We start from the raw sequence: 23,288 nt of genomic DNA, 5'->3' as shown, positions 1-23,288 counted from the left end.
TATAAGGAGGGAGGAGAGAGGAGCTCAAGGCATTCAGTCTGAGGACTTGTAGAGACAGGATACCCACTTCCATCTGAGGATTTTGTAGAGGTAAGAACTAGTGACTGACTGCTCTGCTTCTCTGATATTTCAGCGTTCACCCCCTAACTTTTTTTATTATTAAAAACAATTAAAAACTGTGTAACAGCACAGAGTACTTAGATAGAACCTAAAACTCTTTTAAGCACAAGGCATATGTTGAGGAAAATGACAACACAAAGTGGGCTGTCAACTGTCTTGGTGGATCCTCTCTGGGAGGAGCAGGGTGAATGTCACGCTCTGTTGCCCTTGGATACCTGGTGGCCAGTCGAGAAGGGTCCCGTGCCTCATCCTCACTGCCTATCCTGCTGTCACGCGTGGGGTGTCTGATCAGGAGAAGGCACAGATCACAAAGGCAATGGGAACAGAGGCTAAATTTAGTATGTCCCTGTGGGCCTACCAAGAGGGGATCCTTTGATCCTGGAAGTCTGACTGCACGGATGTAACCATTCACACCAGCTGAAGATCTGGGATTTTAACTACCACATAAAAAGGTGTCCCTGTGCATAGGGGGACTGACAGGGAAAGACACAAGAGACATAATGGATTGCTTCGCTGCTAGATTTTATTAGCAGCCAGATGCAGTGATCCCGTCAGCAAGCTCTTAACATGGCTCCAGGGTGAGCAGGACGTCCTCCCTCACGGTTTTGGAACTGCAGAAGTTGAACCTGGGGAGAGAAAACGCCAAGAGGTCACTTCTTCCTGGCACACAGCTGGCGCCATCATGACAGGTGTGGGGATCCCTGTAGCTCTCCTTGAGTGTGAGCGAGGTGCACACTCAGCAGTTGAGGCTGGCCACTGCCTTTTTTTGTTTTGTTTTGTTTTGTTTTTCGAGACAGGGTTTCTCTGTGGCTTTGGAGCCTGTCCTGGAACTAGCTCTTGTAGACCAGGCTGGTCTCGAACTCACAGAGATCCGCCTGCCTCTGCCTCCCGAGTGCTGGGATTAAAGGCGTGCGCCACCACCGCCCGGCCTGGCCACTGACTTTTGAAGGACAGCATCCTTCCATCCAGGCTTGTTTTACAGTTGTACAAATAGAAAAAAGGAGATGCTACCATTGGATGCCCCAAAGAGCAAGAAAAGCTCTTTTGTCTGATTTATTAGTTAAATAGTGTGTTAAATACTGAACACTCGGTCAACCAAAGCAACTAAGCAAGAGTAGAGAACAGCACACAGCAGGAGCCATACACAAAGCCCATGAGGCCTTACACTAGCTCGCCATTCTTATTTTAATTCAACATTGAACTGCAATAACTGAATTTCTCTGTAAGCAATACTTGTGACACTTTGGGTTTAATTTACTCTAATAAAATATATTAGCATGTGTAAAGTGCATGGCCTTTAAAAAGTATTCAGAAAACCCACTTTTCCCCTCTTCATGTTGCTCCCACTCCACGGTCTGACAGCTTTGCAAATGTCAGGATAAAGGTTAAGAACCAATATTAATGAAGGCTACGTAATATCTATATGTAAGTAAATGTAGACATACTGAAGTGTTGTAATTTGATCACATTTAATGAGCTTGCTGCAGTCAAACTTCATGCAAATTCTGGCATTGAAGTTGTGTGCGGTTATTTGTAAAATGGGGGTAACTGTGGGAACTGCCCCAAAGGCAGACACATTTATTACGATCACTTTATTGAGCATTGGTTGACATAGAATAAATTCTAAACATTTAAATTTAGATGTTTCTCCAATGAAATCTGCGTTAGAAAAGGAGAAGTGGGGACTATTTATGGAGAGAAAAAGAGACCAGGTGGAGGGGCAGGGAGGACATCCTAGAAATAAAAACATCCTAGAAATAAAAACTATTCTTTGAAGGGCTGCCAAGATGGTTAAGAGCACTCGATACTCTTGCAGGGGACCAGGGTTTGATCCCCAGCACCCATACGGAAGCTCACAGCCATCTTTAATTCCTATTTCAAGAGATCCAACACCCTCTTCTGGTGTCCACATATATACATATATGCAGCACTCAGACACAGAAAATCAAAATAAATTTAAGAAATAATGAAAAATAAATTTAGAGGTTAGAAGACTCGGGGTACTTGCTGCTAAACCTGAACCCCTGAGTTTGGGCGCTGGGTGACCTTTGCGGCAGAAGGAAAGAAGGGAATCCTGTATGTTATCCTCTGAACTGCACATACACCATGACACACGCATTTCCCTCATAATTACAGTAAGTAATTAGAGTGATACACGGTGCTGTAATGAAACTATAACAGCCCTGTTCTGGAGCATTAGGTATTAAACAAAATAATAAGAACTTGAGCTCCAGCCTGTAATGCAGCAGACAATATGAGTAGCGAGGGCTACTCAGAGACTAACATGAGCGGGTAGTGTATGCCCATGGGTACTCCAGAACAGCTGACGGCTCGTGCACTGGAATGAAGTGGGGCAGTGTGAGCTTTCGTTACACTAAAATTATAGGTATTTTCAGCTCTGGAATTTCCATTTAATATTTTTGAGTGAGGAAAGTCTATTGAACCTAAGAGTTCTGTGGCTGTATTGCAGATTGGTGTATGCTTGGGTTTTTAAGACTTGGCCAACTTGGCTTCCAAAGTGGTTGTAGCATTTTTAGTCAGTGTTTGCTACTCTACAACCTAATGTGTTTGAAGGTTTGCTAGCATTGCGTGTGTTGCTGACTTACGGCTGAAGCATTGTCTAAGTGCTGTAGTTTGGAGAGGATTTCATTCTCATCTCTGAAAAGTGTTTGTGTGTTAAGGGGTATGTGTCCTACTTAGCATTAACTGTCTTTCGCATAGCCCAGAATCCCCAGGACTATCCTCCCTCTAAGCCTCTCTAGCAGGCTGTGCTTTGAAATCTAGTTGCCTTGTGTCTTCTCACCCTTAACTCTCTGACCTAAACTTTGAGAGCCCGAGGCATATTTCTGTTCCTTGATAAATTAATGAGTTCCCAAACAACTGATGTGATAATTTGGTAAACCCCTGAAGTTTAGGGGACAACACACACACACACACACACACGAGTCACACACACAGTCTGAGCCTGTCTGGTAAAGGAAACATTCTTCTCCCTTGTCTGTCAAAGTGGCATTCCTAATATCTGACCCTGTCTCCTAATGACACACGAGGTCTTCGGAAGTAGACCTCTCTGGGGCATGTGACTCTGTAGGAGATGTAGTCTGGAAGAAAGAAGAGAGTGATGGACGCCCCGTGACCCTTCCCTGCCCGTTTCTTATCGCTTACACTCCGCCATCGCTTCTTTCCACCGTGATCCTCGATGCCCCCACTCTGGGTAGAGTTGGGTTGATCACGTTGTTGTACCAAATAAATTTAACCTTCTGCATGTCCCCGACGTCCACGGCAGAGTCAATCTCACTGGTAAGAGTCTTTCCAGATTGGAGAAATCCCCTGGGGAGTGAGGAAAGTGAAAGCAATTCTATGCAGCCCAAGAAACACATGCACACATTAGCACGTGTGATGCATTCGTGTATGTATGAGTCTCTAACAGCTCAGACTGTTTCTTGGGTTGAGTTGGTGATAGGCATTTGCCTTTCTACTGTATTAAATACGTTCACACATGTATGCCAGGTGGTAGCTTTTGCTGTTGACAATTTTAATTACTTCAAGGATCACTCTAGCTTTCATGAAACTGGAAACGGGATTTTGCACAATATATCACCTTATATTATGATATAACTCATTTACCACATTTGTATTATCTTTGCCCCAGCTTTTTTCAAGGGAAAGAATTATTTACCACTTACAACTCAGGCATTGGTCACCAGAGTACGCACAAGGGGTTGTGGAGATAGAGCAGAGAAATAGGAGTAGACTTCTGAAATGTGTTAAGATGTAAGTATGAAAAGCATTCCCTCCATGTTGTATGTGATGATACCGCCGTGTGGTTATGAAGAGCCAAACTCTTATGTAGTATAACAGTGAAGAAGAGCAGATAATATTCCACTCACTTGAAAATCTCATACTGCTTAGAGTTCCCGCCATTTCCAAACAGGGAGACCAGGATGTGTCCTGTGACCTTCTGTCCAGACAGGGTGACAGTCACCTGGTACCTCCAGCCTTCAGGAACAAAATTGTCACAGAATATCAATTGGAGAAAAGATACAGTGAAACAAGATTAATTAATTAATTAGTAACTAATAATTAATTAATTTAGATCCTTAGATCCTACTGCATTAGAGTTTTGGAAATTTTACACACAGTATTAGCAAGGCTACTGATGTCATAGTCTCAGCCCTGATGAGAGGGAGTTGTGTAGAAACTTCTGAAGTTCATAGATATTTTGATTTGCAAGTCAAAGCACTAGGAAATATATTTGTCTTTCAGTTTAGCAATGTGGCAGTTCATTGTTCAATGTTCTAAGAACTCTACCTTAAGAAGGCACCAGAAAATAGTAGAATGGGTCATTTCGCTGTATTTTCATTGATCACCAAGTTGCAGAGTCCTACCATGTTTCTGTGTAAGCAATCTGTATTTTTAAAATTCTAAAATTCTATTTTTTGTTAGCCTTGGAAATAAACCAATTTAGACAATCCAAAGAAGGTTGTGTTGGTACTAATCCATGTAAACAGTTAGTCTGCGCCTTTAGTGTTAGTCTAGGCCAAACTGGAGGAAGAATACATTTTGTCTTTAGTTTCATAGGGCTGTTAACCCCACCCCCACACATCCAAGTAATTGTCTTCATCGATACCTCACCATTCCACACCACCAGGGCCAGCTCCCATGAGTCTACTGTCCTAAATGCATCTCTGCTCTGCCAATCTAACTGTTCCAGGCGTCTCAGAGACTACTGACTTCTGGTACAAAATCTCAAAATTCTGTTCAACAAAACCTATGCCTGAGTACAAGAGAATGGAGCCGAGGAAGCCTTCTGAGTTCAGCTCCATGATAAAATGTGAGGAAGTTTGTTTTCATTTTGTGAGTAGCCCAGGCAGTGTGCTCGGCCCTGCTACTCAGACCACAGCGTTACTTTAGGTGGCCTTGGGCTTTTTCCACGGTGTGGAGCTGCTGTGGGAGCACCTTCCACTCCTCCAGCCAATAGCCTTTAAGATACCAGCCCACCTAGGCATGGTTTTTTTGGCTTTAAAAAGCAGCAGTAGCCCTGCTCCTCTCTCTCTCTCTCTCTCTCTCTCTCTCTCTCTCTCTCTCTCTCCCCTCCCTCTCTCTCCCCCTCTCCCTCTCTCTCTCTCTCTCTCTCTCTCTCTCTCTCTCTCTCTCTCTCTCTCCTTTCCCTCTCTCTCTCTCTTGCTTTGGGCTTCTCTTCCAGCTACTAGACTCCTTTCCTGGTCGCACAGAGGGCTGTTGTCTACAACGGTGATCTGTAAGTTTTCCCTTTAAATAAATAACCCTTTTTATTAATCATAATTCCAAACTAGTATGAGATTATTTTGTGAATTACGCCCAAAGCTTCCACATGGAAATCAGTTTCACCCATTATCAGTGAACATAGGAAAATACTTTGTACTTGGAGTGTAAGGGAAATAAAGTAGAAACATACGAGCAAAATTACTGGCATCGCCAGTGTTCAGGTAGAACGTCCGGCCGCCTCCACTAGTTCTCCCAGAGTATCTGTCAGCGTAGTGGCCCATCTGTGGGCATCCTCCACTTGGGCAGGGGAAGCACTTGTCCTGGGGAAGCAAACAATGAATGAAGCTGCTCTTTCCTTACTAGTGAACCATCTTGCCCGTCTCGTTACAACAGAAGCATTCTGACTTGTATGCATTTATCTTCTCTTTTGCTTCTCCAGCTTAGCCCCTTTGCCCTAAGACAGCCATCTGTCTAAAGGATTGTTAGAACTTCTTCATTCATTCATAATTCATTTATTCATGTTTTCACAAAAGATACAACCCACAGCCTTTGTTGTGGGACTCGAGATTTGGAGCATGCTAAGCAGGAGGGGTATCCTCGAAGACTAGAATTTATTTTGGAAAATTGCATAAGCAAAAGTAGGCAGTGACAATCAGTGACTTCACAGGGCCAGAGGCTCAGCATAGGCCTCCTCCGCTCCCATGGTGTTCACTTAGTACGCGATTGCAAACTCACGTTTTAGAATTCTCCTTGACATCTAGAGAAAAATCACAGAGTTAACCGTTAAAGCTTAACCAGGTGCCTGGTGACTGAAGTGGACAGAAGAAAATGTCTTCCCCGTTGGGACAAGAGTTTGTGGTAAAAGAGAAGGAGAGGGGGGAACAGTCTGGGGAGACACAAGCAGCCCCTCCACACCTCCACAGAAGGCGTCTCCTCAGGAAAGTCACATGGAGAACTGAATCAAAACATGATGATGGGGCTGATAGAGGCTCTGGGTCAGAAGCTAAGGGGGACTGAGGCACCGTGAAGTGGCTAAGTGCACTTGGAAGAAGGGTAAATAACAGTAGTGCCCCCATCTGTGGCCCAGTCTTAATCTTGTGTTCTGTGAGCCATGCTTTGAACTTGCTGACCTGCAGAAAGTTATTTACTGAGAAGTGCATCCTGATTAGACCCAGCATTTGGCCTAAGTGAGTCTGTGTAAGACCAGGGAGATGTAGAAGCCTGTTGATTTTCTAATCATAAACAGTCTTGGAACTCTTGGGGACCCTGAAATCATGCTCCAACAGACCCACTCCGATGTCTACTGGAATAGATGTTCTTCATGCCATTATTTGAATATGCAGCAAACGATCTTTCTCCTCTTCCTCCATCCCTCTGTTTCCCATTAACATCACCCAAGCCTCCGTGGATGGCCCCTGAGGGAATTTACAAAGCCAGAAGAGTAGGCAGGTGCTAGACTTCATCACGAGCTGCCAAGAGCGTAATGACAATAAAACAGACAGGAATATGGCTCAGAGCCCAAAGCTGCCAAGAGTTCGTGTACCAAGGGACTACTGTGTACCCCAGGTTGCTGTGTATATAGATCACACACTAACATGTCACCACTAGGGCGATGTGACCCCATACCAACCTCTTAGATGCAGAGACATCTGTGAGACCCAGACACAATTTTATATAAGTGCCCAGTGGCCTCTGAAAGGACCGTTATGCTATTGAATCTGCCCCTGCACTAACCAGTAACGCCCGAAGATTTCACTCATCTGTGTTCTCTCTTCTCCATCCTCAGGTATCAGAAGAGTGATTCCAGTCTCTGTATGTCCTTACCGTACTTATACTGTGAATTAGCATCAGCACCATTTTCTCATGATAACCAGCATTTCCTGGGTAATCATTTACCACCACTTCTGCTTGAGGGTCATTAAAACAAACCATCTCATTAGCATTTCCTCTCAAATATGTTGAGATTTCCATTATTATTTGCATATGCAGATGATAGAATGTCTCAAAAGGTGGGACTAATGTCTTCTGGAGCTCTTCAGTCATTGAACAGCGAGAGCTAAATTTCATCTCTTCTTTGACCACCAGGGCATACCTCTTGGTCATTTTGACTGCCTTGATCCTTGGTACACCCACTTAAAGTTTTCTTTATTAAATTACACAGGTTAGAGATATTTATTTGAAAAAAATTAGTGTGGGAAGAAAAGTCAATCTTACAAGCAGCACCCAGGCAAACTAGGCTTGCCACATTCTAGAACATTTAAGAATCCAACCTTGGTATCTAAATAAAAGTTAAAAAAAACACCAAGATTCAGTGACATCAGCTATTGAGAGTACTGCGAGAATTCCAAGGACCTCCACACGGCCATAACTTCACAGTTTAAAAAGTCAGGAGTCAAAGATAATTTCCATGCTACCAACCCAGCTCAAATGTCTTCAGGTGCTTTCCTTCTCTTAGGATGACTTCTAAAACAAATGCTCATGCCTGTCATGTACACAGGACATGGCATCTTCGAGCTGAACTCTCTGAAGTCCTTGAACACTTTGTATTAAGGTGGATCCCTATCATTAAGGGTAGATTTACTATGACAGCACAGCATGCACTGAGTGACGTCACGGGCAGTGACCCGCACTGGCCTTTCATTGAAATGCAGCTGCTTACCGATGTGAAATCATTGTACGAGGCGCAAGAGAACCCAGCGAAGCCAGTTGGGTTGACGATGCTGTCTGTATAATACTTGTAACTTCTTAAATGATTACAGGCCACAAAGTCACGACTCCCTGCAAAGTCAGACATGATATCAATGACAGATTTTGTTCTTCTAAAAATTACCACTGGGATGAAGATATAGGGCATGGACTAGACTTCTCTAATGAGTATGAATTCCCGACGGTCACAGCATAAAACCGTTTATGAAGAGTATTCATGACATGTGCTCTGAAGTTCAGTACTACCTAAGATTAAAATAACTTAATGTTGAAGTGGGAAAGTAACTAGAGAAGAGAAAGATTGGTATGGATAGACATAAATGCAGTTTAGCAACATGTCCCCTGAATTAGGTTCTTTAGAAAATGTTTACATTTTTTGTTACTTTTTAAATTGTGTATGTGTGTATGGGTGAGGGAGAGAGGAGAAAGAGAGAGAGGAGTGGTGGAGGCCAGAGGTTATAGATACCCCGATACCCCTGGACCTGGAGTTACAGGTGGTTGTGAGCATCAGTGGTGTAGGTGCTGGGAACTGAACTCAGGTCCTCTGCAAGAGCAATGTGTGTCCTTAACCATTAAGCCACTCCAACCTCCTGAGTCAGGCTCTGGAGATACTTACCAATAATAACTATATTTCTCAAAGTCCCTGATGCCAGCTTGTCCCTGTGGAAGCCTGTATCTAAGGGATGGAGTTAGAGATCTCTGTTGTATAAAATTAGAGGTGGTATAGCACATGGCACCAACAAGTTTAACAACGTAGACCACAGCTGTTCCCTGGTGAAAATCCTGGTCTCCATGATGAGTTTACCTTCCCAGATTCCATCCATGTCAACAATCTGAGAGAGAGCATTCTTCTGGCAGCCAGGCATCTCTTTTCCTCCATTTGGGAAGAAATCTAAGTGACCCACAGTTTGGCTCATTCCTAATCCTGAAGAAATTTTTAAAAGCAAGGAAAGGTTTATGTTACTTATCAATGCTTTAAGACATTGTTTGCTAATGTAAGGCATCTGCCCAACATCTGGTCAGGCATGTTTTAGAACTCACCCATGTTGGGAATCATGGGGGCAGCATCTGTGTGAATGGCATCCACAAACTGGGCATCACTAGGGTCCAGTCGAACAACTTCGGGTGTATTCTGAAAGTAGGGTTCAGCCGGGTCCAATCCTAAAGCACATAAGCTGTGTTGTAAATTGTGTTGGTTTTCAAGCACATCCAGCTTTCTTCATTAGTTCCAGACATGAGTGTAAGCACTGGCTGTAATCCCAAATTACCCGAGGGAGAAAGAGACCACATCTTCCTCTCCCACCACCTTCTGAAGAGGAAGCTGCCTCTAGGTTGTTCTCTATTTGTTTGGAAGTGAGTTTGCCTCAACTTAAGGATGTTTAGTCCAGAGAGAATCCTGGTCACTGGCAGCAGAGAAGCAGTTGACCATGAGAGACAATGGACTTAAAGCTGCCAAGCCTCAGTGCACCCAACAGACTGTAAACTCCCAGAAGAATAAGATCCTTTAATGTCATAGCTCCTCACTGAGCAATAAGAAAGAACATTCTGGAAGAATTTCTTTTTTCATCAAATTAATAGACAGAAATTTGACATAACACCTATCAATCTAATGGAACTAATGTTTTCCAACATATAAAAAAATGAGAGGGGCCAAGGAGATGGCTCAGAGAATAAAATGTTTGTCATTTTTTTTTTTTTTTTGGTTTTTCGCGACAGGGTTTCAAAATGTTTGTCATTTAAGCATGAGTTATGCTCCCCAATACCCACATAAAAGCTAGGGGGCAGCACCCCGCCTCTATAACCCAAGGACGAGGTATGAAGGCCAAAGGATCCCCAGAGCTCATCAGCTATCCAGTTTAGCCTACTGGTGATCTCCTGTCTCTAAAACTATGATATATGATAGCATATGCCTTCAATCCCAGCACTCTGGCAACAGAGGCAGGCAGATTTCTATGTATTTTCTGCCATCCTGGTCTATCTAGCAATTTCCAGACCAGTCGAGGATGCATAATAAAACCTTATTGGATAGGGGAGAGAAGACACCAAACATATCTGGTCTTTCAATATACATGGAGAAAATCAGTTGTCCCCTATTGTGGCCATGTCTCGGATCAAGCACAATGTCTTTCTCATGAGGTCACCTGAATAGTCAACATGCACAAAAAGTCCCTTTAAATACAGTTATCAGCACCCAGAAGAGACAGGATGGTCCCTTCCCTCTGGCTCTGATTTGCCACTGACAAGACTCAGGGTCATCATTCATCCATACTGGAACAGAATTCGGGGAGCTTCATGTGTTTTAGTGATGCGTTAGACTCCACTGCTTGTGACATTCTATTTGTGAACCTCATCTTTCGTGACGATCCAAGCACGGAGGAGATAACAGACCAATGGCTCTGGTCCTTGAGTCTCACTTTTGGTGTGGTAACTGTATTTGAAAGAGGATACTGCAACCCAAGAGCCAAGGTCAATCACAAAGTCACCCGGCCTGACTTCTGATCATGCCACCCTAGCTAGAGAGGACTCTGCTCCAGATTCCCCTCCTGGCTTTCCTTTTGGATCTCACAGAGGCCACATGTGCTCTGATATTGCAGCTTCTGTTGTTGCTACCAACCTGTGATTCGTCCAATGGCCCCATTCAACCTCTTTCCAGCTTCACCAGCAACATGGGAGCCCAGACTGTGGCCGATGATGTGAACGTTGGATGGAGAATAGCCAAAGTCGGACTGTCAGGGAGGGAACCAATCAGACTGTTATCCAAGATGTCTGTTGCTCTGTATTTCTCCTGCCTCTCTTCTCTGTGTGTGTCTCTCTCTCCTGCCTCTCTCTCTCCCCCTCTGTGTCTCTCTCCTGCCTCTCCCCCCTCTGTGTCTCTCTGCTCTCTCTGTGTTTTTCCTATCTCTCTCTTCTCTGTGCGTCTTTCCTTTCTCTCTCTCCCCTTTGTGTGTCTTTCCCCCCTCTGTATGTCTCTCTCCCTCTCTGTGTGTCTCTCTTCCCTCTGTGTCTCTCTCCTGCCTCTCTCTCCTCTGCCTTTCTCTCTCTCTCTCTCTCTCTCTCTCTCTCTCTCTCTCTCTCTCTCTCTCTCTCTCTCTCTCTCTCTCTCCCTCTCTCTCTCTCTCCCCCCCCGTCTCTGTATGTCTCTCTCCCCTCCATGCGTGTGACTTTCTCAGCTGCTTCTGCCTCTGCACATAAGGCATGCACCCACCCATGGAAAGACACGTCTCTTTGGTGGCCATGCTTTTGTACTGAGTACATTTCTCTACAGACATTTGCTGTGTGATGCCAATTCTTCTCTGAAGGCTTTGGAAATTCATGGAAAAGGAAACCTGAACAAGTGCTTTTTAAAATAGGCTTATGAAGAAACTTTAATATCATATGGTATTTTCTAAGAATTTCCAAAATTCCAAAGAGGGTCTAGGAACTTCTACTTCCACACGAAGCAGGAAACAGAATGACTTACATAGTCTAAGACAGATGAAAAATGACTTTTCAATGACTTACTTTTGGAAGCTTTACTGATGTTTTTTTATATTTTGATTTTCTAATTGAAAGCTTTTAATGTTATCTATATCCTAAAACAATTTTGGTAAAATATATTATGTGAACAACAATAAAACAATTTTTCCTGTTAATTGATCCTTCCATGGTTCAGACACTGTTTTGTGCAAATTCTTGTTTCTATGGTAACACAGTTATTTGTGTAAGTTCATTAAGAATCTGTTATCCTTGAAACAGGGCAAATTTTGTAACAATGGTTATATGACAAAGTCCTTAACCAGAACACTTTTCCTAATATGGTCAGATGATGGCTTTCTGGATTCTATGAGAATGCCCACTACTTCCAGGAAAAGCTGCCCAGGAATCTTAAATACATAATTCCATTATAACGTTTCTAACCTCAAGGCAAATCAAAGGCCATGTCCTGGACATCCCAAGATCTTAAAGTTATGGCAGAGACCTTGAAGAGAGACGATCTCATTAAGTGTACTTCAGCACTGAGAGCTTCACTTGGCTTCCTAGTCTTAAAAGCCTTTTAATGTTTAAGATAAGATTTCTTCTAAAAAATTCTGACAAGGGCCTGAAGAGATGGCCCTGTTGTCCTTCCAGATACCTGGGACGAACATGGCGACCCATAGTCACCTATACCTCCCATCCCATGGGATTCAGCACCCACTTCTTAGCTTCTGAGGAGACCACACATGCAAGTGTGCACAGACATAATAAAATTCCAATGAACTATTTAAAAAGAGTCAGCCATTGTTCCCTATGCATTTATCAAATAATCTTGCCAACTATAACAAGACTAATCTTGTTTTGACAACAAATGAGTCTCACTATGATTCTTTGCTAAGTAGGGGAGGGGTGCTTAGAAAAAATTATATCCTAGACGAAAAGCCTGTAACAAATAGATATTACATTCATGCTCAGTGTTGGGTGATGCTTTGGTTTGTTTTTAGATTTTATTATTTAGCCATAAACTAGATTAAATTCCGAATTATCTAACTTTCTCCTAATACCTGATTGCAAGTTATAAACTAACATTCCATTTTCTTCCTGTTTTTCTGACTGGGGATCATGGTAATCAACCAGCAGTGTTTTTCTTGAAGTCCTGGAAATGGAAGCTAGGTGGTATTTAAGTTAGAAATGGAATCTATTAGGTTTCTCTGACCCACCCTTGCTTCAACTGGAGATATTTTGAACCCAGCACCTAAAAAAATTATCATCTGGCTACCCTTCAGATTCAGGAACTAACTTAAATGCTCCTCTCATTATTACTTTTTATATTTATTTTGTTTCCATGGGAATGCCATTTATTTGCAGTCTTGCTGTTGGTACCACACCGAGACCCAATGATAATGAGTCAGCCTGAAGCCTCACCTCCCAAGAGAAGCTTGGCTGCATTGCTGAATTGACCTGCCAGGCCTAAGGGCCAAGAGATCAGTTACACGTGGAAGGATGTACTAGGATTCCTTCTCTTCTCCTTGTTCAGTCTATGTCCTCCCCTTTTTTTGGTGAATCTCATTTCGTGACCTTGAACTCAACTCTCCAAAGAGCTGCTGAGTTGGCCTTTAGTAGCAAAACATTCTGAAGATAAAGCTTCGGACTGAGGACTCAAAACTGAGATTTGCTGCCACGCCACAGAACCTCTTTGACATAAGCATCTGAGGTCCTTGTTCATGGGGGCACAGCCTATGCTGCCCCTAGAAGTTCCTGTGAAAGATATCATCCTTGTACAAATCACCAGGGACCCCGAATTCATGCTGCAGGAGAGATGTGCAAATTGGCTAAGGTCACCCCATCCTTACCAGCCTTTACCACCCTCCATACAGCTCTTCCTGGTCCTTCCAGAATTTACCACCCTTGCCCGAGAGCCTTCTGCCTTGATACTTCTTCACAAAAATTTCCATACTTTGTTTAAAAATCATGAAAATTTTCTATTATCTTGCCATCTATTTCAATCTTATCTCTTGTGACTTCAAGTACATGTAAAAACTAATAAAAATTGCAGATACTTCTCCCATAAATCTATATCATTTTAATTTGGTTTCTAGACTTAGCCTAAGAAACTGAATGCGAACTGAGGTAGGTAGATTCAGCCTAGAAAAGCTGCCCCACAGAGCAATCTCTCCAGTAGCACATTTTCAACTATTGGAGAATTCAAGACAGGCCCACACAGAGAATCTTTCTAAACTGGAATTTTAGACATTCTGCCCTCTCAAAGAATTTTATTTTCAGTTTTCAGACTATTATAATAAAAATGGATATGGATTTAGACTACTAAGCTGGTAAAAATCTGTCTTTTGCTCTAGCGTGGTAAAAAGAGAAAACCATTAAATGATTTCTGTTTCCCAGAGATAATGAAGCATGAATGGAACTAGAAATGTACAGTGAAAGCAACCAACAAATCAAGTTTAACATTTTCTGTTTTAGGTTACCCAGTCAGCTTAGCTTCAAATCTTTTTGCTTCTCTAAAAGATATAGCTAGCTTAATCTTGACATCAGCACTATCATGCTAATAACCAATAAAACCAGAACAAATTGAATTTGTTAAAATTCACTAGAAAGAACCTCCACATTGTTTATGCAAACTCTCTTAAATAAATACATAAATAAACTTTCTGAGAAGAGGTTTATAGGTGAACCCAAATCTAGATGGCTTTGCATCTTTGTTTCGAACCGGTGGAAGGCCATGCCTCAGCACAGGAATGTCTTCATCAATTCTCGTACTAGCTTCAGGGTAGTGGTCTGAGCAAGAACTACTTTTGACATGGCCCCCAAATCACAGAAAGCAAAAGCAAGAGTGACAAATGGGTTATATCAACTTTAAAAGTTTCTCCCTGGTACATTGTGAAGAGACCTACAGAATGAGAGAAAATATTTACAAACTGCAAAATCAACCTGAAGATAATATCCAATGCAGAAAAGGTGCTCAAATAATTCAATAGCAAAAATGGGAATGGTCGGATTTCATAAATGGGCAATATACCAAAACAGATATTTCTCAAAAGATGTATAGACAGTCAACAGGCATATGAAAAAAAGTTCTACATCATCCCTGTCGGCAAAATACAAATCAAAAATATGGTGAGCTATCACCTAACTCCAATAAGAATAGCTAGTTGCGGGGGGAGGGGCTGCAGAGATGTCTCAGGGGTTAAGAGCACAGTCTGTTCTTTCAGAGGGCCTGAGTTCAACTCCCAGCAATGACATAGTAACTCACAACCATCTGTAATGAGATCTGTTGCCCTCTTCTGGCCTGTAGACATATATGCAGGCAAAACACTTCATATGTATTAAATAAACTAAACTTTAAAAATAAAAAAGAGTAGCTAGTGGGAGAAAGACCAAAGAAAGTCCATGCTGTCAAGAGTGTATAGGAAAAGAACCCTCGTGCACTACCGAGGGAGACTGACAGCATGACCATTGTGGAAAGCACCCTGGAGAGTCCTCAGAAAGTGAAACAAAGATATCTCATGACCCAACAACCCTACTGCTGAGTACGGGGAAAGATGCCTGCACTCCTGATGTTCATAAAGCGTTATTCATAACAGTCAAGAAACGGAAGCATCCTAAGTGTCCATCAACTGATGGATAGATAAAGAAAACGTGGTGTGTATGTCATGTGTACAGTATGACTTGGTCATGACAAGGGTGACATTCTGTCATTTGCAAGAACATGCCAAGTCAGGCATAGAAAGATAGATACCACATGATCTCACCAGTGGTGGGCCAGAAGAATGATGGTCTTGTAGAAACTGAAGGGTGGGATTGTGATTGCTAGAGGCTAGAAGCATAATAGTAGAAGTGGGAAATGGTTGGTCAATGAGCACTAGGAAAAAGCCAGTAAGAACCTCTGGGGTGGTACTGTATGGTGAGGTGAGTGTAGAATACAAAATGTAAGTAAATTTCAAAAACTAGAAATGATAACAGATGACTTCACCTTGGACCCATGTATTTATCCTGATTTGAACACGACAAAGTATAAGTTGCATGAAAACACTACATGGTGCTCATCAAATATAAATTCGATTTTTATATGTCAGCTAAATATGTTGAAACATAAAATAAATACTCATGTCTAGACTTTTCTTTAGGTAAGAGAGTTGAGGGAAGCAATAGGTGTGGCTTTTTCAGGAAGCAGGAAGCACTTACCTGGAGGACCTTAACCAAATACGCGATCTCTGCACCGACAATTTGCACGTTCTGTGTAGCCTGAGTGTACCCAGTTCGAGAGCCGCCTTTCCAGTCCACACAGATGCAATTTGCATTTTCCACCTTGAGTATGTTCTGGCAGGAAAGGCACCCAAGAAGGATGTAAACAATCCAGGACCTTGATTTGTTACTAACACACTCAAAGACCAGGTAAACTCTGTCCTCGACCCGAACAAGGTCGTGCATAAACGTCTTTTAGTCCAAAAGTTATGACTAGAAGAACACTTAGTTGGTAATGGATATAGAATTCTTCCTCAAGTCTAGCGCTGAGCCAGACTGAGGCATGGCCCCTGTGGGAACTGCATTCTTGGTATTTCAACTGCAGCAGATGCATAGACTTTTTTTTTTTTTTTTAATTTTAAAAATGTAGACGTGGCACAGTGAGTTATCTCATTAGAGCATGCCCATGTCTTAGAAGTCCTCTGTGTCTTACTAGAAAGCTCGTTCACAGGAGAGCCCCAGATGCTGTATATCTGCCGGAATTCATGGACAACTGGACCAACGGTAATGTCTCATTGTCGCTAAGGAAATTTACCCTACTTGGTTTCCTCTTTTCAGTGCCCATTATGGCTGGGGACGCAGCCAAAGATGAAAGAAAGTAGAATCATGCAGAGAAACCCTGTCTCGAAAAACCAAAAAAAAAAAAAAAAAAAAAAAAAAAAAAAAGAAAGTAGAATCATTTCCGCAAAAACATCAAAGCCAGACACGAAAACCCTCACAGTATTGCTAAAAACGGCTACCAGAGGACCTCAGGGCACCTAGTGAAAACCAAAAAGGGTTTGAGCGGATGGAGTCCCTCAGCTCTTCATGTGAAAATTCAAGGCCAGAGAACAAGGGCTCCGTGATCGACTGGGAAGTACCTGTGGCAGCTTCTCCGGGAATGTCCCCATATGCGTTATCAAAGGCCACCCACCAACTTCACAGTCCCGATTGCCCCAGAGCCGCTGCATCCACCACCACCATCTCCCTCTCACGTGACAGTCCAGGCTCAGCAGGGCTCAGAGACCTCCCCGTGCTGTGGCGACTGTTCCTTGCCGGTACAGGGGCAGTTAGCTTCCACGACTGCCAGACTGCCATCTCAGGGAGAGTTCCCCCCCTCACCTTGCAAATATCCGACAGCCAGTTGTCTTCCCCCTTGTCTGTGAATCCATGGACGACGAAGTGGGTTTTTCTGTCTGTTTTGAAATTGGAGCTCCTGATTTTTGATGCATCTGCGGTAATCACCTGTTTGCCAAAGTATTTCAGGTCAAGTTCTTCTAGTAGGTGGTAGGTAGGCGGGGACTATTGGGATCTGAGATCCTTGGAAACAAGAATTCTCATGCTATAGCTAAACTATGGAACCACCTAAAAGTCAACACCGAAACTGCAGCTTTGAGATCATATAGCCTCTATAATAGTCGGTGATGAGGATCTTTTCTGCACATAATGATTGTGTGTCTGTATGGTGTATATACTCACACATACATATGTCATGAATCTATACACTCAGGATATATGTGCTATATATGTATTATATATATAATAATAGGAAATATGAAACAATATGAAAGGTAATAGCGGCAGTAGAACATTTATAAATGTTTATAAGTTAAATAGGTAGACTTTCCTTGGACATCTATGAAGGTGTAGGTTTCACCATCTGGCTAATCATCCCGAGAAGGCTAGAGTATGTATTTTCTACTATGGTGTAAATATTCTTTTGAAATGTGACCTTCCCTTGCCACTGTGATAGTTGGATGAGGCAGAGCCCTCAGGCAGCCAAACAGCTCTGATGTGAAACGATATGAACATTGTAGGGTTATTTAGTTATTGTGGAACTGAGCTCCTGATAAAAGGATATGTCACCCCCATTTCTTCCCATCCTTCCCTCCCCTTCCCTCACTCCCTCTCCTTTCCTCTCCCTCCCTCACTCCCTCCTTCTTCTATTTCATGGTACAACAGGAAGACTTTCACCAGGTTACACTGTGAATTTTAAAAGCCCTGGAGTCCAGCCTTTAATGCAAATGAATGTATATATTTTATAATTTACCAAATTAATGATACTATTAAACCACTCTTCTTCCCCCCTCCAAAAATGACTAAGACAGGAAATTGGTCCCAGGAGTGGGGTTGTTATAATAAACACCCCAAAATGTGGGTGCTGCTTTAGTAGAGAGTGCAGAGTACTTGGTACAGAGGAGCAAACTCAGAATAATCCCATTTTAGCGTGAATGGAACATCGAGCAGTGTTAGTGAGCACTCTCCATGAGTGGACCACCGGGACAGGATTAGCGAGCACTCTCCATGAGCGGACCGACCACTAGGACAGGATTAGCGAGGAATCTCCATGAGCGGACCGACCAGTAGGACAGCATTAGCGAGCACTCTCCATGAGCAGACCACCAGGACAGCATTAGCGAGCACTCTCCATGAGCGGACTGACCACCAGGACAGCATTAGTGAGCACTCTCCATGAGCGGACTGACCACCAGGACAGCATTAGTGAGCACTCTGAAAGAGTAATGGCTGTGGTGGGATATGATTGTTTATGATTATTTTCAGAGACTGCTAAAGCGATTATGATCAGTGTGCGAATAGAAATGCAGACAGAAAGGTCATTTTAATGAGGCATCGAATAGAAACGGAGACCAGTGCATTGTAAAGGCAGAAAAGGCATCTTCATTTTATAGTTACAAAGAACTTAGCTGAGTGGTGTTCATGTTTGAGGACTTTGAAAAACACAGAACTTAAAAGCAAAAGACTATTTGGCAGATGAGATACCAAGGAAGCAAAGTATTCAGGCTTCTGTGTGGATGCTTTTCACTGCATAGGCAGGTGGAATGAAAATTATTTCAAGGTATAAGTTATAACAAAAAGAGAAGCAAAACAGAGAGTCTGGAAAACGTGCAGACTGGGCATGTAAGGAGTGAAATGGTGGCTTTAGCAGAGCAGGGCAGGCTTGTGCCCAATGACAGCTTTTCAAAGGGGAAGCCAGGTGACAGGCATTAGCATGGTAGCAGAAGGAGTCCCAGGATCTTGGAGGCTATGCCTCCTTTCATAGAACAAGAGTTCTGTAAAGGGTAGACCTGGACCATTATCCGTGCTCTTGCTGATAGAAGCTGTGTTCAGTCTCAGAGGTCAAATCAGGAGTTCACTTGTGGCTCACGTGTGATTCAGGCTACCCCTCTAGAGGAAACACCCAGTAAATCTTGGATATATGTGTTAATTCTACTCAGGCCTGCAGAATGCAAGGGCTGGGAGGCATTAACTTTCATCTAGATATGCAAGACATTTGTGGATAGCCTGGAGACAAAGCCAGCCTATGAGATGAGGTAGAACCTCACAGGGAACCACGAGGGCAGTGCCTGGTGGAGTCCCCGAGCCCTCAGCACTGGCAGCATGCTGACATCAGCTCAGACAATCTGTAGGTCTGGGGGTCAAGCCTACCAGAGCTGCTGTGTGGTCTGAGCCCTCAAAACAGTGAGCACGGTTTGGAGGCCCAACTTTTCCTTCCCTAAAATATTCTGGAGGTTGTTTGTAAGACAAAAAGTTATTTTTGACTTTAATGGTATTATCCCTGTTTGGTTTGCATTTACTTGGAGGTGGATACTCTTTTCTAGGATGTTTCTTCCATTTGGAACAGAAATGTCTGCTCTATGCCTGTGTCATAAGTATATTGTGAGAGCAGACATCTTGTTCTGCTCTCACAGACCCAGGACTGCCTGAGGATGAATCATGCCTTGGGTCTTATTTACATCTGGTTTTGACAAAGCTTTGAGCTTCAGGACTGGAAGTTTGCAGCGATGTGTTAAGGTGTGGCTACTGAGGAGAAAGGAATATGTTGTGTATGGAAGGATGTGGATTTGGGCAAGTTAGGATGGAATTATTGATATAGGAGGTTTTTAATGTCACCTCTGAAAACACTGAAAATTTAATTATCACCGACACAATGTTAAGAATGAGGGCTCTTCATGGGTGATTAGGTCATGAGGACGCTGCCTTCATGAGTGGTCCTTGCTTGCGCTGGAAGAGTGGGAGGTTATTGCAGGAGTAGGGCTCCTTAGGAGATGGCTCTCCACCCGTCCCTCATCTCTCACACGCTTTCCCTCCATGTGACATTGCTCACTGTACTATCATGCAACGTGGAAGCCCTCAGCCAGGGGCTTTGAGGGTCTACACCTTTGATCCTAGAGTCCCCTTCTTCTACATCTGTGAGCCAGGCAACCATCAAATTCTAAATGATTCACTGTAGTGCTCTCTATGGAAGCATAGAACACATCTAAATAAAATCTGTTATTACATAGAGTTGGAGTCAAGTCCTAAAGATGCAGGAATTCTCTTACTTGGTAATTGTTGGGGTTCTCATTAGTGTACAGGAGGAAGCGGGTGTTGACAAGGTTCGGAGACCAGGGTAACACTTTGAGAGGTCTTTCCAAAGTCCCTCCATATGGAGAATCGTCAGTGAAGCAGCCGAGTCTGTCTTAGCAGACTTCTCGTCCTAAAGTCACCCAGTGTGTCAAGGAGTTAGTTCAGCCAGAATGTTCTTTTAATAGTCTCTCAGGCAAAATATGAGTTAAGTTTCATCTTGTGGCAGATTTTTTTTTCCTCTTCTTCCCCAAATGCCCCACTGCTCACACTCATGAAGCAGCCTGCTGCAGACAGCCTGCTGGTCCTCAACCCAATTGTTTGTTTGATCACTGATGCCCAGAAACAGAGGTGCCTTGGGCCCCAGTTCCTGATGGACGCTCTGTGTATGTTGGCTCTAAATTCTCAGGAGCCGCCATTTGGCTTTGTACTTAAGGTGGAGATGCTAAGTTCCACGCAAGAACCAAACTGGGTGTCTCCATCTTGGCTGAAATGTTTGAGGACTAACCTGGATCCTGTGATGAAAACACTCAGACAAAACATCTAGGGTGTAACACAGCTGTAGGCTGGCTTGTTAGTCTAAGAAGGGGTCTAGAGCAGTGTTAAGACCAGATTGACGACAGAGTAGGAGAAACGGGGGCTTTGGGAGGTGCTCTCTCTAAATCTTACTCTGGACAAGACAATTCTTTTATCTTAAGCATCTCTCTAATGTTGAGAGATTTTATTATTTATATTTCACATATCAATATGCCAAAGCTCAGAAGGCATAAGGATTATGGATTATTCTTAGAGTCATAGAGTTAGTTGATGAAAAGAGAATTTGAGTCCCTTTCCATGAATGCAAGTTAGGAGTGTGGGTCTTTGGTCATAAATGTTAATGTTAAAATTCAATTGTTTATCCAAATATTTTTGAGAAAGATTAAAAATGAATATATTACACATTTATGCTCATCTGATTTATTTGTTGTTTGCAATCCATTTGAACAAGTCATGGGGGTTTTGTCCAGCAACATAACCTAAGTGCTTGTGTTCTGATTCCATCAAACTCACTTGACTCCTCATCCTCATCATGGCTTAAACCCAGCTGTCATGGTCATCGGGGAAGAACCGCACAGAGAGCCTCTCCCATCTCCACACATCTTTGCTTACCAGCTACTGCTCCCAGGAACACAGCAAATGTCCACAGTGGCAGCATCTGCACAGAAGCAAAAACATGGCTGAGTCTGAAGAACTCAGGTTTCAAAACATTGACATAATCACTTTCACTCAGACTTGTGGGGAAATGGGGCAATCTAACGAATCAGTCTCAAAATCGTGTTCCTGACTTACCATGGCGGATCCGTCAGGTTCCACGGACAACAGGGGAAAGCTGAGATGTTCTCTTATAGGAGAGCCTTATCTTTCTAAGCAGTGTCATGGAAAAGTGGCAGGAGAAGGGAGAGGTTCCAAGGGCGTATTTCTAATTTTAATCACAGATAAGGCCGGGTTGGTAGAGTAGGTTGTGTTCCAAGGTGTTCGTGGGAAGATGAGAAAGTGTTTGATGTGGAATGTTCTCGACCCGTGTGCTCACGGACCACCCAGAACCACCATTTTTTTTAAAAGAACTAATTATATTTGAAAGTTAGCTTACTACTTTATTTACATATGTGCTTTGCATTGGTAGCTCCTGCTCTCCCATGCCTCCTGTTTCCCTTCCTTTTCCAACTTCTACTTTAGCATTTCATGTGCTCTTCTGTCTTCCCACCTCTTACCCTCAGAACATCTTTTTGGACCTTTCTAAAGACCTCTTTCTAGATTTGCTGCTTCCATTGGCATTACTGACCCCAGGCTCACATATCTGACCTTTGGAGTTTAGGTTCTGTCCATGATAAAGAACACACAGGATTTGTCTTTTACTGTAGGCTCGCATCCATTTCTTAGTGTACAGTTTGAAGTGCAGGACCAAGTGGGTAGCCAATTTCCACAGACTTGAATGACCACATGAACCAGTACACATTGCTTTTCTGTTACCTTTTCCTCCTCCCAAACACAGAAAAGGAGAGGTCATCATAAGAAAGCAATTCTTCTTAAAAAAAGCAATGGAAGGCTTCTGTTGACAGTCCAAACTACTCAACCATTTCTCAAGAATATCTTGTACAAGGAACAAATGAGAATTGAAAGGAATTGTATGTATTGCTAAGAGCACAGAGGATTGGTCAGTGAGCCAATCATTGAAGGAAATTATAAATAAGAGTGGTGGTTGATCCCCATGGGTTCAGATATTTGAATGCTTAACCACCAGGGAGTAGCACTACTTGCAAAAGATTATAAGGTTTGGCGTAGTTCAAGGAAGCATATCACTGAGGGTGGGCTTTAGGCCCAGTCTCTCTCTCTCTCTCTCTCTCTCTCTCTCTCTCTCTCTCTCTCTCCTTGGCCAGTGAATCAGGATGTAGAATTCTCAGCTCCTTCTCCGGCTCCATGTCTTTCTGCCCGCTGCCATGCTCCTTGCCATGATGATAATGGACTATACCTCTGAAACAGTGAGCCGCCCCAATTAAATACCTCCTTTTATAAGAGTTGTCATGGCGTCTCTTCATAGGAATAGAATGATTAAGACACAGAGAAAAATATAGAAAGCTTTGGGGAAAGTGTTCTGGGAATTTATGCTAAGAAGAAATCTGAGAGGAAACATCTAGGATGTTTTCAGTTTGTGGCAGTTGGTTAAAACCAAATCAAATTTCTTTTAAGCTTTGTTTATTTTTATTTTATGTGTATGTGTATTTGGCCCACATTTATGTCTGTGCACCACATGCATGCAGTGTCTATGGAGGCCAGAAGAAGGCCTCTGGAACTTATAGGTTGTTGTTAGCCATCATGTAGGTATTGGGACTGAACCTGGGTCCCCACACTCTTAATATCTGAGCCATCTCTCCAGGGCCTATAAAGATTTGTGTGTGTGTGTGTGTGTGTGTGTGTGTGTGTGTATCTAGAAAGTTTGGCAAAGGAAACACGAAAACGATGCAGGGGCAGAAATCCGTGAAAGCAGTGTTGGCATATCCCAGCCAGTCCTCCTCTCAGCCTGTCCCCTCTTCTCCCTCAAAGCGACTTCTCCAGCCTTCCTCAGGTTTCCACCCAAGGCCTTTAACAGGCCTTCCCTTAGCAGGTTTCTCACTTAAGAC

General features: G+C 43.0%; 1 protein-coding gene across 1 annotated transcript; it reads right to left on the bottom strand.

The window, feature by feature from the left end:
* Positions 1 to 682: 682 nt before the first annotated feature.
* LOC119823959 (pancreatic triacylglycerol lipase-like) lies at positions 683 to 21,325 on the bottom strand. Its single transcript, XM_038344101.1, is given in 12 exon segments — positions 683 to 746; positions 3,286 to 3,450; positions 4,011 to 4,119; positions 5,558 to 5,687; positions 8,027 to 8,145; positions 8,879 to 8,998; positions 9,115 to 9,234; positions 10,688 to 10,799; positions 15,727 to 15,861; positions 16,888 to 17,010; positions 20,109 to 20,263; positions 21,280 to 21,325. Coding segments are annotated over 12 exon segments (1,398 nt in total).
* Positions 21,326 to 23,288: the final 1,963 nt, after the last annotated feature.

This window comes from Arvicola amphibius, chromosome 1 (genome assembly GCF_903992535.2).
Source record: "Arvicola amphibius chromosome 1, mArvAmp1.2, whole genome shotgun sequence".
Classification (NCBI taxonomy): domain Eukaryota; kingdom Metazoa; phylum Chordata; class Mammalia; order Rodentia; family Cricetidae; genus Arvicola; species Arvicola amphibius.
The sequence above is the reverse complement of the archived record's forward strand: the minus strand, read 5'-3'. Positions and strand labels throughout refer to the sequence as shown.